We start from the raw sequence: 17,908 nt of genomic DNA, 5'->3' as shown, positions 1-17,908 counted from the left end.
GAGCGGTGGTCAAAGTCTCGGACCTTCAATCACCGGGGTTTTACAACCGTCTCTTCCTAGTATCAAAGAAGACAGGAGGTTGGAGACCGGTGCTAGACGTCAGTGCTCTGAATGTCTTTGTCACAAAGACGAAGTTTTCCATGGAAACCACAAAGTCAGTCTTAGCAGCGGTCAGAAAGGAAGACTGGATGGTCTCTCTAGACCTAAGGGACGCCTACTTCCACATCCCCATTCACTCAGACTCCCAACCCTTTCTGAGATTCGTCTTCGAAGATGTGGTTTACCAGTTTCGGGCCCTGTGCTTTGGCCTAAGCACAGCTCCTCTCGTGTTTACGAGGCTGATGAGGAATGTGGCGAAATTCCTCCACTTATCGGACATCCGAGCCTCCCTTTATTTGGACGACTGGCTTCTCAGAGCCTCTTCCAGTCGTCGCTGTCTGAAGGATCTCAATTGGACTCTAGATCTGACCAAGGAATTGGGACTCCTAGTCAATTTGGAAAAGTCGCAGCTGGTCCCATCCCAAACTATTCTGTATTTAGGGATGGAGATTCACAGTCAAGCTTTTCGGGCTTTTCCGTCGGCCCCCAGAATAGATCAAGCCCTGCTCTCCATCCAGAAGATGCTGAAGCTAGAACGCTGCTCAGTCAGGCTGTGGATGAGTCTGGTAGGGACGCTGTCATCCCTGGAGCAATTTGTCTCACTAGGAAGGCTACACCTCCGTCCTCTTCAATTCCATCTGGCTTTTCACTGGAAAAAGGACAAGACGCTAGAGGCGGTCTCGATCCTGATTTCCGAAAAGATAAAGTCTTGTCTGACTTGGTGGAAGGACAATATCAGCCTACGAGAGGGTCTTCCCCTGGCAGTTCAGATACCCAACCACGTTCTCTTCTCGGACGCATCGGACTTGGGCTGGGGCGCGACGCTGGACGGTCGGGAATGCTCAGGTCTATGGAACTCGAGTCAGAGGAGCATGCATATCAACAGCAAGGAGCCTTTGGCGGTTCATCTGGCCTTGATAAGCTTCGAGTATCTCCTTCGAGGCAAAGTGGTGGAAGTAAACTCGGACAACACCACGGCCTTGGCGTACATTTCCAAACAGGGAGGTACCCACTCACTGACGTTGTACGAGATCGCAAGGGACCTGCTCATCTGGTCAAAAGATCGAGGCATCTCCCTAGTAACGAGGTTCATCCAGGGCGACTTGAACGTCCTAGCAGATTGTCTCAGTCGGAAAGGTCAAGTAATTCCAACCGAATGGACCCTCCACAAGGAAGTGTGCAAGAGACTTTGGGCGACTTGGGGTCAACCCACCATAGATCTCTTTGCAACCTCGCTGACCAAGAGGCTTCCAATCTATTGCTCTCCAGTCCCGGACCCAGCAGCAATACATATAGATGCCTTCCTCCTAGATTGGTCACATCTGGATCTTTACGCATTCCCACCATTCAAGATTGTCAACAAGGTACTGCAGAAGTTCGCCTCTCACGAAGGGACAAGGTTGACGTTAGTTGCTCCCCTCTGGCCCGCGAGAGAATGGTTCACCGAGGTACTTCGATGGTTAGTAGACGTTCCCAGAAGTCTTCCTCTAAGGGTAGACCTTCTACGTCAGCCACACGTAAAGAAGGTACACCAAAGCCTCCACGCTCTTCGTCTGACTTCCTTCAGACTATCGAAAGACTCTCGAGAGCTAGAGGCTTTTCGAAGGAGGCAGCCAGTGCGATTGCTAGAGCAAGGAGAGCGTCTACCATTAGAGTCTACCAATCGAAGTGGGAAGTCTTCCGAGACTGGTGCAAGTCAGTTTCTGTATCCTCGACCAGTACCTCTGTAGCCCAAATAGCTGATTTTCTCTTATACCTGAGGAAAGGACGATCCCTTTCAGCTCCCACTATCAAGGGCTACAGAAGCATGTTGGCATCGGTCTTCCGGCATAGAGGCTTAGATCTTTCCAACAATAAAGATCTGCAAGACCTCCTTAAGTCTTTCGAGACCACTAAGGAGCGTCGTTTGGCTACTCCTGGGTGGAATTTAGATGTGGTCCTAAGATTCCTCATGTCAGATAGGTTTGAGCCTTTACAGTCAGCCTCCCTGAAAGATCTCACTCTTAAGACTCTTTTCCTGGTATGCTTAGCCTCGGCTAAAAGAGTCAGTGAGCTTCATGCCTTCAGCAAGAACATCGGATTTTCGTCAGAAAAAGCTACTTGTTCTCTGCAACTTGGTTTTCTAGCCAAAAATGAGCTACCTTCTCGTCCTTGGCCTAAATCTTTCGATATTCCCAGCTTATCAGAGATCGTAGGCAATGAACTAGAAAGAGTCTTATGCCCTGTTAGAGCTCTTAAGTTCTACTTAGCTCGTACTAAACCTTTACGAGGCCAATCTGAAGCTTTATGGTGTTCGGTTAAGAAACCATCCTTGCCTATGTCAAAGAATGCTTTGTCATACTTTATCAGATTGTTAATACGAGAAGCTCATTCACACTTGAGTGAGGAAGACCGATCTTTGCTTAAGGTTAAGACGCACGAGGTTAGAGCTGTAGCAACTTCCGTGGCCTTTAAGCAAAATAGATCTCTGCAAAGTATCATGGACGCAACCTATTGGAGAAGCAAGTCAGTGTTCGCGTCATTTTACTTGAAAGATGTCCAGTCTCTTTACGAGAACTGCTACACACTGGGACCATTCGTAGCAGCGAGTGCAGTAGTGGGTGAGGGCTCAACCACTACAATTCCCTAATTCCATATCCTTTTAATCTGTCTATTGAAATGTTTTAATGTTGTTTTTATGGGTTGTCCGGAAGGCTAAGAAGCCTTTCGCATCCTGGTTGATTTGGCGGGTGGTCAAAGTCATTTCTTGAGAGCGCCCAGATTAGGGGTTTGATGAGGTCCTGTTGTATGGGTTGCAGCCCTTGATACTTCAGCTCCTGGGGGTCTGTCAGCATCCTAAGAGGATCGCTGGGCTCCGTAAGGAAGACGTACTTACAAGGCAGAGTAATCGTCTAAGTCGACTTCCTTACCAGGTACCTATTTATTTTGGTTTTGTTATTTTGATAACTGTCAAAATGAAATAAAAAACTCTTAGCTTATACGATGTAAACATATTTAACTGGTCTCTACCCACCTCCTTGGGTGTGAATCAGCTATTATATATTCACCGGCTAAGTTAAATATTTAAAAATGATATTTTAATTATAAAATAAATTTTTGAATATACTTACCCGGTGAATATATAAATTAAACGACCCTCCCTTCCTCCCCAATAGAGACGCAGTGGGATGAGAAGAAATTGAGTCTTTGTTTACATCGAGTGGTATCTGGCCGACAGTTGGCGCTGGTGGGCACACCCGCAACCTGTATAGCGATCGCTGGCGAGTTTTTACTGTATGTGTCTGTCGAGCAACAGAGTTGCAGCTATTATATATTCACCGGGTAAGTATATTCAAAAATTTATTTTATAATTAAAATATCATGTTTTATTCCAGCTGTGACCAGATTGTGGATTGACCTTCTTAATCAGGTACTTGAATCTGCGCAACTTCAGAAGTTCAAACGTGCAGCAAATGTTTTTATGTTGAACAGGCTGACATGATTTTCTTTTCATAGTTTATAGTGTATATATAACATGTATTATAACATTGTGACTGATTTTAAGTAACGTGACTCACGACTTCTGCTCGAAATTTTGGAAACTCATATTATTGCATTTTTGTGTTGGTGAACATCTGTATTTCATGTTTCAAATGATGTTTTCATATGAAAACAATTTATTTTATCTCTAAAATGTTCTTTTCTGACCAGATTACCCATTTATTTACTTTTTCTTCAAGTGTTTCAGGGAAAGATATTTGTCAGTTTCCCATTAACAAATGTCTCTAACTCCTCATAGGAGGCTCTCGATTTTCTGCGTTTCTGTATGTTTTTGTAGGTGATGTTTGTCATATTTCTTTGTATGCTCATTCATAGATTTACAATTTTTTTATGGTTTTGCTAAAAGATGCACAAATTGTTAGAGACAATAACTGAATATGACTAAAGCTTGAAATTTTCCCATAAGATACAAAGATTAGAATATATTATAACCTTAAAATAGGATGAATATGTCCTTATGTCCCCATTGTTGAAGAAAACTACCCCTAAAAGCCCATACTTATGCATACTAGAGTATATTCAACCAATCAAAAAAAAAAAAAGACCATTTCCTCAAAACTTGAATGTCCTAATTGTATTGTATCATTCAAACATGAAAAGATAGGGAATGTTATTACTTACAATCTGTTCGTTCACTATTTGAAAAAATGGAAAAACTTCCGTATGAAAAATGCCCGCTATTAAGGGATTTCTATAGATTGATAAAACAATACATATAAAAAAGGAAAAGGGATATGAAACTTTCCTAGATACAAATTTTAGAATATAAAATTTTTTTAAATGTTTTTTTTCAATGAAAAAAATCTGTTGAGAAAGGAAAAAAGAAGTAGGAGTTTGAAGTAACCTTAAAATAACATTGTTTTCATGGGGCTAAGTCTTGCCCCTTGAGATATTTTATGTACTGTACTTTATTTATTACTTCTCATATAGTTTATTTTTTTTCCTTATTACCTTTCATCACTGAGCTATTGTCCCTGTTGGAGCCCTTGGGCTTATAACATCTTGCTTTTCAAGCTAGGTTTGTAGCCTAGCTAGTAATAATAATATATGAACCTGAGTCATTCAAGTTCAGCTTCCTTCCTCAACTACCCCTCTTAGTCCTGAGCTGAAAGGTCAAAGTGAGGCTCTTACGACAGATGGTGGGACAAGAGTCCTTGTCCACGTACACCACCTGTCGCTAACTACAGCCATTCTAGCTTGCGCCGAAATAATATCCTTATTTAAAGGACTCAAGTTTGTATAGATAGAAAAAATGCAAATTACTTTAGGAATTTTTTATTTTTAATTAACAGGTTGCTGCTGTTCGAGAAGGAATGGCATGGATCATTCCAGTTCCTCTGCTCTCACTTATGACTGCTGCCCACCTCGAGCAACTGGTCTGTGGTCTTCCTCACATATCTGTAGCAACACTAAAGAAAGTTGTCAGGTAATGTCAAGGAAGTTTGTTCTGGATAATGACCTCAAATACTAGCTTCCTATTGGAAAAATCATTTGATTTTTATCTTACCTGTTGGGATACTTCTTTCACATGGAAGTACTTCCTTTAGTGTGATGATATGTTAAAAAATAAATTTTTTTCACCCTTATGACTTTTTATTGTTTTGGTTAAACTTAAGTACATTGCTGAGATTTTACTTTCCTGTTAATGAGTGAAGCATGAAATAAGTTCTCTTCATTATCTTTCGTCAGATGCATTTTACAACTAAATTCCCATAAAGTTTAATTTTCCATTTATGCTCCCTTTCACAACCCCTAGGGTTTCCTATAGATTTCTGCCTTGTTAATTTCATATCTTTTCTTATTATGTCCAAACTATCACCATCTTCTGAGAATTTCAGTTTCCTAACTGCTGAACTGACTATCTTCACAGCTTTCTCATTTGTTATATGATCTTCCAATTGTATTCTAGTATCTTAGCATACTATTATCACCTCTTTATAGAAACTTATCATTTTTAGTTGTTGGTTCCCAGATTTATACTATATTGGATGATGCAGGACTTGTACATTAATTATAAGTTTCGTTAGTATGGGATAGCTTGATTATCAATAATCCAGTAATCTCTTTCCTCAGCTTACAGGCTGTTAATCCATTTTAGCATACCTTTAAATATCTGCTTTACTGTCCAGTGTGTCCGAAAGATAACAGACATGTTTTTCTTCTTATAAGACCTGCTTCTTCACCAAAACATGGTCCTTTACTTTTCCCTTCTTCACCATTTCTTTTCTTCGTTTTGTGTATTGACAATTTCTTACCTCTTGTATATATAAAAACTTTATCACGTGTCTCTTTCCCAGGTATCGTGAGGTTGATGAACACGACCCTTTGATTGTATGGTTATGGGCTATTTTAGAATCTTTCAGCCCATGTGAACGAGTCTTATTTGTTAGATTTGTCTCAGGGCGGTCAAGACTTCCTGCAAACTTAGCCGATCTTTCACAGAGGTTCCAGGTATGTTTCAAAATTTTTCCCTTAAACTGTCATTGGTGTGAGCTCTAGAGGAAAGCGATACAGTAATGAAATATCAAGTTTCATTTACTTGAAAATACATATTTATATGTTACTGTATTTCTTCAGCCCTGATACGTTATTTTTCTTTAACTCAAGGGTTTTACAAAAATGGAAGCATCTTTTACAGTCGCAATATATTGTTTATTATTTTAATGGAATTTTCATGTTTTACAAGGATATGATTATCTTACTGGGAGGAACGTAGAGAGTAGAGGTCCCCTTTTTGTTTTTGTTTCTTTGTTGATGTCGGCTACCCCCCAAAATTGGGGGAAGGGCCTTGGATATGTATGTATGATGACAATAGGGCCTGACATTTGCCTGTAGTATGTAGAATGTATATTCATAACAGAATCATACTCTCAAAAAGGTACTTCAGTAAAGTTTTCAGATGTATGCAACTGTGTCACTTTTCATGTAAGGAAAAAATATAGTTTGCTAATGATTTTACATATCCATTGCCTTATTGCCAACAGTAATTAGTATTTTAAACTCTCCGGGGCCTAAAGGCTTTCCGAATTTGTAGTTACCAAAATGTTTCTTTAGTTATACTGTTGGAGTCAGAAATTATTTTTTTCACAGTTAAATATACAATACTTTTGATATTTACATTATGATCATGAAAGGTAACATTTTCAATTATGGAAAATGTTTTATTAGTATTGCTGAACATATTATTATTATCATTATTATTATTATTATTATTATTATTATTATTTTCTAAGCTAAAGCCCTTGTTGGAAAAGCAGGATGCTATAAGCCCAGGGGCCCCAATAGAGAAAATAGCCCAGTGAGGAAAGGAAACTAGGATAATAAAATATTTTAAGAATAGTAACATTAAAATAAATATTTCCTAAATAAACTATAAAAACTTTACAAAACAAGAGGAAGAGAAATTAGATAAAATAGTGTGCCCGAATGCACCCTTAAGCTAGAGAACTCTAACCCAAGACAGTGGAAGACCATGGAACAGACGCTATGACACTACCCAAGACTAGAGAACAATGGTTTGATTTTTGAGTGTCCTTCTCCTATAAGAGCTGCTTACCTTAGCTAAAGAGTCTCTTCTACCCTTACGAAGAGGAAAGTAGCCACTGCACCAATTACAGTGGAGTAGTTAACCCCTTGGGAGAAGAGGAATTGTTTGATAATCTCAGTGTTGTCAGGTGTATGAAGACAGAGGAGAATCTGTAAAGAATAGGCCAGACTATTCGGTGTATGGGTAGGCAAAGGAAAAGAACCTTAACCAGAGAGAAGGATCCAATGTAGTACTGTCTGGCCAGTCAAAGGACCCCATAACTCTATAGCAGTAGTATCTCAACGTTATATCTTTAACTCTTAGGAGACTGAAGGATTTATCAGTAATATACCCTGTAAACTAAGATAATGAAGTGGGTACTGTATCCAAAACACAGAAACAGTAGATGAAGTTATATATATTTTTGTAAAATATGAATTATTTCAAATATTTAGGTATTCATCATTTGTATAAAAAGTTCCTCTCATTAATTCTTAGGCAGAGGAAATAGTCGAACATAGAACTTGCGCTGTCTGCAGTGATGTTAGAAATCAGTGCAAAAGATTCCAGAATACCCTCTTTACATATAAATTTCTTATAAATTTCTAGTTAGGATAAAAAATATATGCAATGACATTAAAAATGATATTTTAATTATAAAATAAATTTTTGAATATACTTACCCGGTGAATATATATAGCTGAAACTCTGTTGCTCGACAGACAAAAAAAACAGTAAAACTCGCCAGCGATCGCTATACAGGTTGCGGGTGTGCCCACCAGCGCCAACTGTCGGCCAGATACCATACTCGATGTAAACAAAGACTCAATTTCTTCTCATCCCACTGCGTCTCTATTGGGGAGGAAGGGAGGGTCGTTTAATTTATATATTCACCGGGTAAGTATATTCAAAAATTTATTTTATAATTAAAATATCATTTTTAAATATTTAACTTAGCCGGTGAATATATAAAGCTGATTCACACCCAGGGTGGTGGGTAGAGACCAGTTAAATATGTTTACATCGTTTAAGCTAAGAGTTTTTATTTCATTTTGGAAGTTATCAATATAACGAAAACAAAATAAATAGGTACCTGGTAAGGAAGTCGACTTAGACGATTACTCTGCCTTGTAAGTACGTCTTCCTTACGGAGCCTCGCGATCCTCTTAGGATGCTGACAGACCCCTAGGAGCTGAAGTATCAAGGGCTGCAACCCATACAACAGGACCTCATCAAACCCCTAATCTGGGCGCTCTCAAGAAATGACTTTGACCACCCGCCAAATCAACCAGGATGCGAAAGGCTTCTTAGCCTTCCGGACAACCCATAAAAAACAACATTAAAAACATTTCAAGAGACAGATTAAAAGGATATGGAATTAGGGAATTGTAGTGGTTGAGCCCTCACCCACTACTGCACTCGCTGCTACGAATGGTCCCAGTGTGTAGCAGTTCTCGTAAAGAGACTGGACATCTTTCAAGTAAAATGACGCGAACACTGACTTGCTTCTCCAATAGGTTGCGTCCATTATACTTTGCAGAGATCTATTTTGCTTAAAGGCCACGGAAGTTGCTACAGCTCTAACCTCGTGCGTCTTAACCTTTAGCAAAGCTCGGTCTTCCTCACTCAGTTGTGAATGAGCTTCTCGTATTAACAATCTGATAAAGTATGACAAAGCGTTCTTTGACATAGGTAAGGATGGTTTCTTAACTGAACACCATAAAGCTTCAGATTGGCCTCGTAAAGGTTTAGTACGCTTTAAATAGAACTTAAGAGCTCTAACAGGGCATAAGACTCTTTCTAGTTCCTTGCCTACGATCTCCGATAAGCTGGGAATATCGAAAGATTTAGGCCAAGGCCGAGAAGGTAGCTCATTTTTGGCTAGAAAACCAAGTTGCAGCGAACAAGTAGCTTTTTCCGACGAAAATCCGATGTTCTTGCTGAAGGCATGAATCTCACTGACTCTTTTAGCCGAGGCTAAGCACACCAGGAAAAGAGTCTTAAGAGTGAGATCTTTCAGGGAGGCTGACTGTAAAGGCTCAAACCTGTCTGACATGAGGAATCTTAGTACCACGTCTAAATTCCACCCAGGTGTAGCCAAACGACGCTCCTTAGTGGTCTCAAAAGACTTAAGGAGGTCTTGCAGATCTTTATTGTTGGAAAGATCTAAGCCTCTATGCCGGAAGACCGATGCCAACATGCTTCTGTAGCCCTTGATAGTGGGAGCTGAAAGGGATCGTCCTTTCCTCAGGTATAAGAGAAAATCAGCTATTTGGGCTACAGAGGTACTGGTCGAGGATACAGAAACTGACTTGCACCAGTCTCGGAAGACTTCCCACTTCGATTGGTAGACTCTAATGGTAGACGCTCTCCTTGCTCTAGCAATCGCACTGGCTGCCTCCTTCGAAAAGCCTCTAGCTCTCGAGAGTCTTTCGATAGTCTGAAGGCAGTCAGACGAAGAGCGTGGAGGCTTTGGTGTACCTTCTTTACGTGCGGCTGACGTAGAAGGTCTACTCTTAGAGGCAGACTTCTGGGAACGTCTACTAACCATCGAAGTACCTCGGTGAACCATTCTCTTGCGGGCCAGAGGGGAGCAACTAACGTCAACCTTGTCCCTTCATGAGAGGCGAACTTCTGCAGTACCTTGTTGACAATCTTGAACGGTGGGAATGCATAGAGATCCAGGTGTGACCAATCTAGGAGGAAGGCATCTATATGAATTGCTGCTGGGTCCGGGACTGGAGAGCAATAGATTGGAAGCCTCTTGGTCAGCGAGGTTGCAAAGAGATCTATGGTTGGTTGACCCCAAGTGGCCCAAAGTCTCTTGCACACATCCTTGTGGAGGGTCCATTCTGTTGGAATTACTTGCCCTTTCCGACTGAGACAATCTGCTATGACGTTCAAGTCGCCCTGGATGAACCTCGTTACTAGGGAGATGTCTCGATATTTTGACCAGATGAGCAGGTCCCTTGCGATCTCGTACAACGTCAGTGAGTGGGTACCTCCTTGTTTGGAGATGTACGCCAAGGCCGTGGTTTTGTCCGAGTTTACTTCCACCACTTTGCCTCGAAGGAGATACTCGAAGCTTTTCAAGGCCAGATGAACTGCCAACAGCTCCTTGCAGTTGATATGCGTGCTCCTCTGACTCGTGTTCCACAGACCTGAGCATTCCCGACCGTCCAGCGTCGCGCCCCAGCCCAAGTCCGATGCGTCCGAGAAGAGAACGTGGTTGGGTAACTGAACAGCCAGGGGAAGACCCTCTCTTAGGTTGATATTGTCCTTCCACCAAGTCAGACAAGACTTCATCTTTCCGGAAATCGGGATCGAGACCGCCTCTAGCGTCTTGTCCTTTTTCCAGTGGAAAGCCAGATGGAATTGAAGAGGACGGAGGTGTAGTCTTCCTAGTGATACAAATTGCTCCAGGGATGACAGCGTCCCTACCAGACTCATCCACAGCCTGACTGAGCAGCGTTCTTTCTTCAGCATCATCTGGATGGAAAACAGGGCTTGATCTATTCTGGGGGCCGACGGAAAAGCCCGAAAAGCTTGACTGTGAATCTCCATCCCTAAATACAGAATAGTTTGGGATGGGACCAGCTGCGACTTTTCCAAATTGACTAGGAGTCCCAATTCCTTGGTCAGATCTTGAGTCCACTTGAGATCCTTCAGACAGCGACGACTGGAAGAGGCTCTGAGAAGCCAGTCGTCCAAATAAAGGGAGGCTCGGATGTCCGATAAGTGGAGGAATTTGGCCACATTCCTCATCAGCCTCGTAAATACGAGAGGAGCTGTGCTTAGGCCAAAGCACAGGGCCCGAAACTGGTAGACCACATCTTCGAAGACGAATCTCAGAAAAGGTTGGGAGTCTGAGTGAATGGGGATGTGGAAGTAGGCGTCCCTTAGGTCTAGCGAGACCATCCAGTCTTCCTTTCTGACCGCTGCTAAGACTGACTTTGTGGTCTCCATGGAAAACTTTGTCTTTGTGACAAAGACATTCAGAGCACTGACGTCTAGCACCGGTCTCCACCCTCCCGTCTTCTTTGATACTAGGAAGAGACGGTTGTAAAACCCCGGTGATTGAAGGTCCGAGACTTTGACCACCGCTCCCTTCTATAGCAAAAGAGACACTTCCAGTTTCAGGGCTTGTCTCTTTTCTACCTCTCTGTACCTGGGAGAGAGATCGATGGGGGACGTCACTAGAGGGGGTTTGCGTACAAAAGGGATCTTGTACCCCTCTCTGAGTAACTTCACAGATTGTTGATCTGCGCCTCTCTTCTCCCAGGCTTGCCAGAAGTTCTTGAGTCTGGCTCCTACTGCTGTCTGAAGTTGCGGGCAGTCAGACTCTGCCCTTAGAGGACTCAGATCCTTTCCTCTTCCCTCGCTTCCCTTCGGCACGAGCACCTCCTCTGCTGGAGGCTCTGCCACGAAAGGGCGGAATAAAGCGAGACGCTGGAGTGTCTAACCTCGGTCTAGCAGACAAAGTAGGCAAAGGGGGAGCTTTGCGAGCCGAGGACGCAACTAGATCGTGGGTGTCCTTCTGAACTAAAGATAGGGCAATTTCCTTTACCAAGACTTCAGGAAACAGGCACTTGGAAAGGGGAGCAAAGAGTAGCTCGGATCTTTGGCATGGCGTCACTCCAGCAGACAGGAAAGAACATAGAGACTCTCGCTTCTTCAGGACTCCAGACGTGAATGAGGCGGCTAGCTCGTTGGACCCATCACGGACGGCCTTGTCCATGCAGGACATAATGAGCAAGGAAACGTCCTTATCTGCAGAAGAGATCTTCCTGCTCAGGGCTCCTAGGCACCAGTCTAGGAAGTTAAAGACTTCGAAAGCCCTAAAAATCCCTTTAAGAAGGTGGTCCAGGTCCGATGGTGACCAACAAATCTTCGAGCGTCTCATGGCAAGGCGGCGGGGAGAGTCTACAAGACTTGAGAAGTCGCCCTGGGCAGAGGCAGGAACTCCCAAGCCGAGAACTTCTCCCGTGGCATACCAGACGCTCGATCTAGACGAGAGTTTAGATGGGGGAAAGGCAAATGCTGTCTTTCCTAAACTCTTCTTAGTCTCTAACCAGTCTCCCAACAGCCGCAAAGCTCTCTTGGATGAACGAGAGAGAACGAGTCTAGTAAAGGCAGGTGTGGTAGCAGGCACGCCTAACACAAACTCTGACGGCGGCGAACGCGGAGCCACAGAAACAAAGTGGTCAGGGAACAACTCCTTAAATACAGCCATGACTTTTCTAAAGTCCAATGATGGTTGAGTTGCCTTAGGTTCGTCAAGCTCTGAAGGTTGATCCTCTTGCGGTTCAGCAACGTCCTCATCTGATAGTTCCTCATCCGAAAACTGATGAGGAAACGGCAACGGAGTGGGCAACGTTTGGCTCGCTGAGTCCGGTCGCACTGGTGCATGCGTGACGGATCCGGACGCAACGTCATGGAACTGCTGCACAGTCTGTGAACTGTCAACAACCATGGGTGCGCGAGGACGCACAGCGTCCACCCGAGACTGTTTAGACCGTCTGGGTTGTGCAGTCAACACCATACCGGGTTGCGGAGGTTGACGCACCGCGTCAAAACAAGTCACCTCTGATGGTTGTTGAACGTCCTGAACGTCAACAACCACCTCCGTGCGTCGCCTAACGTCAACGTGCGGCTGGCAAACCACACTGGGTCGCATCGGTGGGGGTACAACCTCGACTGGTAGACGCGAGAAAGTAACCTCAGCGTCAACAGGACGCACAACAGACCGCTTGGATGGTTGTTGGCCAGAAGGTTCAGCAGCAACCTTCTCCGCATTGAAGTCCTCCATCTAGGACGCAAGCTTGGACTGCATGTCCTGTAGCAATACCCATTTAGGGTCTACGGCAGCAGGTGCGGCAACAGACGGGGTGAGCGACTGAGGCGGTACCGCTTTGCCTCTCTTAGGCGGTGAGCAGTCATCAGATGACGGCAACGAGTCCGAACTGACCCAGTGGCTACAACCGGGACGTTGGACTTGTCCTGAAGGGACCGACTTACGCTTCAAAGGTCGTGAGACCTTGGTCCAAAGTTTCTTACGAGAAACACCTTCGGACGACGAGGTAAAAACGGGCTCTCTCGTCTTACGTTGGTAGGGGCGATCTTGGGGAGATACGCCTGATACCATAGAGGGAACGTCTGTTCGCTGATCAAAGCCTCTCGAACCCATGCGTCGTACGACATTGCTTCTCCCCTGGGCTTGGGAGCTTGCAAGAGGTCCCGGACTAGGAGGACGACAGGCACGAACAGACGAACCCTCAAGCGCAACACTGTTCAGAACACTTTGAGAAACACTTGGCACTTTATCACTTCCCGCGGCACTTTGGCACTTTAGTTCCTTAACATCCGCCATGAGTTGATTGCGGTCACTTGCAAGGGACTCAACTCTCTCCCCCAAGGCATGGATAGCACGCATCATGTCAGCCATCAATGGTTCCTGAGTGCTAGGAGGGGGGTTAGGAACAACCACTACAGGGGAAGGATTATGTTGAGGGGCATGAGGAGAGGAAAAATCTACCGATCTAGAAGAACTTCTCCTTACCCTATCTCTCTCTAGTCTGCGTGTATACTTCTCAAATTCGATAAAATCGAATTCCAAAAGGCCCACGCATTCCTCACACCGATCTTCCAATTGACAGGTTTTACCCCGACAATTGGAACAAACAGTGTGAGGGTCGAGAGAAGCCTTTGGAAGACGCCTATGACAGTCCCCAGCATTGCACCTTCCAAACTTGGGAACTTGTGAAAGGTCAGCCATTTTGAATTGGTCAAGGGAAAATTCCAAAAAAACGATCCAAGTCATCAACAATGAATCCGATACAAAAAAGAGTTCAAGGATTTATTTGAAGAAAAACCCTGTACTGCGAAAGCTCATAACCAAAATAAAGTACTTCACCAAATATGATGGGAAAAACTCCAGGTTTCAACAGCGAGTAAAGTACGTCTTGTCGACACGTCGACAGAGAAGAAATTGAGTCTTTGTTTACATCGAGTATGGTATCTGGCCGACAGTTGGCGCTGGTGGGCACACCCGCAACCTGTATAGCGATCGCTGGCGAGTTTTACTGTTTTTTTTGTCTGTCGAGCAACAGAGTTGCAGCTATATATATTCACCGGCTAAGTTAAATATTTAAAAACAAAAAGTCTATAATTTTTTGTTAGATAAAGTTGTAGAAAATATTTCTTTTACAACCAAGCCTCATTAGTATTAACAATGTATCTAACTGCTAGTTTTTATTAATTATATCTATATGTATTTCTATACACTAGGGATACCCAGTAGAAGTTAACTGTAGAGTTAGTTACCAAATTTAATGACCGTAGCCTTTTACCACCAATGTTTGACGAGTTTGCTTCTATCAAAATCTATCGTAGTATCTTTTATGAGTTCTGGCACATAACCAGTGCCAGTTAGTAAAAAAGTTAGTTCTTAATGGTTTCTATTGGTAGAGATACTTATGATCCAAGAGATTGGTAATTTTCTTATGAAATCGTTTTATTTCATATATTGATGGGCCATAATTGTATTTAGATGAGGTTATAAAGATTATTTAAGGTTAGGAATTTGTATATTCATTAAAGGTATTCTTAGTTGCTATCTTGTGATTTGTTTTTAATAAAGAGGTCCATGATGGTAAAAGATAATGTTTAAAAAAGTAAACTCTAGAAGTTTTAATTTTGATGTGTATTATATTCCAGGTATATAGTATAGTATTTCAGTTTTACATGAGCCCTGAGGAATATTACTGTACTTCTCTAAATTCTTTATTACGCTTCATTTTTGTGTTCTAGGTTATGAGGGTTGATCGGCCTATTGATACTCTTCCCACTGCGCAAACATGCTTCTTCCAGTTGCGCCTTCCTCCTTACTCAAGCCAAGAAGTCATGGCAGAAAGATTGCGTTATGCCATAAACAACTGTCGTTCCATTGATATGGATAATTACATGTTGGCTAGAAATCAGGATCCTAATCATCATTCAGATGATGATGAGTTTTAAACTCTCTTGTGTTTTTGAATTTTTCAGAATCTCTCTTATGAACTCGAAACACCGGTGAAATTTTGTGATAAATACAGACTGTATGAAGTAGTCTTAATCACAATTACATGTCATTTTTACATGGAGCTTAGTCTTTTTCATAGTAACAAATGTGCCTGTTTTTTATTGGAAATAAACTTGCATCTTAGAGTGAGTGCAATATCATTCATGAAATATAATCATCTAGTGTGTATTTGTTAATGCATAAGTAAGCTCATGGTATGACCAGAGGTGTAGAACACATGACATATTTTTAAGTTATGTTTTTTAATTAAATTTAGTGGTTATATTCTTCTAGTTCATTATTCATTCATTTCTGCAACCATCCATGTGTATTCTCATTTAGAGTAAGTAATTCATTGTGATTTAGATATTCATTATGTATTTAATAGGTTATAGAAGAACAGCAAACATCTGTGATGCAGTGTGTTTTCTGCCATATTTTGATACTGCAGTAGAGTGGTACGTATTAAGTTTTGATTTTTTTATTGTTGACAAGTGCACATTTTGAAATGGGAAGCTATTCATGTTTTTCTTTGTTTGAATTAAGAATGTTGTAGCAGTTTTAAAACGCTAACTCTGTGGCTTCTAGTCAGTATCTTATTGATTGGGTTTTGGAGGAATCAGATTGCTTTAGAAGTGATGATACTGTTTATGGAAAGTAAATATATTCCAGTTGCATTTCTTTAGCAATACCCTTTTAAATCATTTCAGTTAGATGCATTATTTATTGTACTGTTATCTTACACATCATGGTGGCACAATGAAATCTATTAATTTACCTTATGAAATCATGTATTGTTCTATGGTGTGCTTCTTTATCTGTACTTTCTTGTCCTTAGTGATTTTTTATGGATACAATATATTGAAATTCCAGATTACAAGTGTAATTCATCATTGAATTTATAAAAGCATCATAAATTTTAGTATTCAAATATGAACTTTCAAAGAATTTTAAAGACCATGCATTTTGTTGGTAATGAGATTTCATGTTACTTGCCTCCATTTTTGATGGTATGTGATACTTGAAAGGATCTGCATGTCTTTTGATCCTCTTGGCTTTTCATATTTATTTTCTTATGAATAACTGCAGTGACATGTTAGATTAGGGAGCTTGTTGAGAGCCTTTGTGGTGTAGTTGTGAGTTCTTATAAACAGTCGACAACTCCCTTGAACCCGAATTTTGCCTTGATTTCCCAAGTAAAGGAATTTAGATCTTATTAGCATTTCACAGCATCCTGGTTCTTGATTACATCCTTGTGGCTTAATTATTTCTGCTTAAGTGTGCTTATTGATCTTCACAAGATATTGCTGGGGTTTATTATGTGCATTTGACTTAGCAGTTTTCAGTATGGTACTGTATAGTGAAAACTTATGCCGAAGAATGTTACTCTGGTTGTGTCATTCTGCTTAGTGTTATGTTGACAAAACGTGTTGTTTTAAAGTTTATTTTTGCAGTTAGTTGCCTGTAATAGCCATCAATTTTGACGAAATATTAGAAAGTAGATGAATATCTATTTACTATTTAGCCGAGTGTTTGTGGTGCTTGCTAGTCATGCAGATTATTATATGCTGTCATTTAATGTTACAACAACATGAGAGGCATGTGACAAGAAGATTTACAGGTCTTGGAAAACAACATTATTACTTCTTGATTAGGAAATTTGTTTATTTTTTTGTCCATACATGTACAGTATGTTGTCCTGAGTTATGTTATTGTTATCAGACCTCCTTTTTGTGTTCATTTAAGAAGTGTATTTCCAGTTTTTGTTTGAATGTCATTGCTCAATCTTAAAACAATTATTGTTGGGAATTGAAATAAATTAGGTCCCTCTGTATGGGTTATTAAAGTCAGAGAAACTTACAATATGTTGTAAGTTTTTTTTCTGCAAAAAATGGGACATCAGAAGGGAAAATAAATCAATGTAAAAACTATCTTAGTTATTTTTTTATTTTCATACTGTATCCTTTTAAGGTTTAGCCAGATACTTGTTCTGTCATCTAAATCTATATATAAACAAGATCTGTTAAATTATATTGTAAATAGTATCATTTTAAAATAGGAAGGGATTTCCATTAATTAATAACTTTTAACAAACTATTATTGCACAGTTTTTATTGATGCAGTTGAAATAGTATTAATTTTTCAAAAATTTTGTTGTTTGAGATACACCACATCAGTAACAGGTAATTTTTCTTTTGCACAGTTTTAAGAGTTTGTTATTATGGGGGTTTATAAAAGGAAGTGTGAAATATGCATTGGTCTGAGAATATCATCAGTTACAGTTTCACCTAATAATTCATAAAAGATAGAGATGTGCTGCATATCTCAAATATTAAATACATTTTAAGGGTTAGGAAGGTTTTAAGGTAAGTTTAAATTAATTCATATGTACTTCAGATTGATTATATTCAGTAATTCCAAGGAACTCGTGAGTGTTCTGTGTAATGGCAAATGATTAAATTTATTTTTTTTTCTTCATTAAAGATAATGTTAATGAAGGAAATTAAGCTGAATGCATCAATATTTTATGAAAAGTAAATTCAGCCTTAGGATCTAATGACATTATTTTGAACGGGAAGTCTTTGCTGTGTTTTATGATGTAAACTTCCAAGATACTTAAGCCTGGTTTTTCTCGGCCAAATATTTTTTTTATTGAAATGGCAACTTTTTAGAAAAAAAATTGA

General features: G+C 40.9%; 1 protein-coding gene across 1 annotated transcript in view; it reads left to right on the top strand.

The window, feature by feature from the left end:
• The window catches only part of LOC137622978 (probable E3 ubiquitin-protein ligase HERC1), a 111,202-nt gene extending 93,996 nt beyond the window's left edge, over positions 1 to 17,206 (top strand). Inside the window, exons 23-25 of the mRNA XM_068353588.1 lie at positions 4,932 to 5,065; positions 5,937 to 6,090; positions 14,975 to 17,206. Of these exons, the coding sequence (XP_068209689.1) occupies positions 4,932 to 5,065; positions 5,937 to 6,090; positions 14,975 to 15,181 (495 nt within the window). The 3' untranslated portion in view covers positions 15,182 to 17,206. The remainder of the gene's footprint in view (positions 1 to 4,931; positions 5,066 to 5,936; positions 6,091 to 14,974) is intronic.
• The last annotated feature ends 702 nt before the right edge of the window (positions 17,207 to 17,908 follow it).

Source organism: Palaemon carinicauda, chromosome 30, assembly GCF_036898095.1.
Source record: "Palaemon carinicauda isolate YSFRI2023 chromosome 30, ASM3689809v2, whole genome shotgun sequence".
Taxonomy (NCBI): Eukaryota; Metazoa; Arthropoda; class Malacostraca; order Decapoda; family Palaemonidae; genus Palaemon; species Palaemon carinicauda.
Note: the sequence above shows the minus strand (reverse complement) of the source record. Positions and strands in the feature narration are given on the sequence as shown.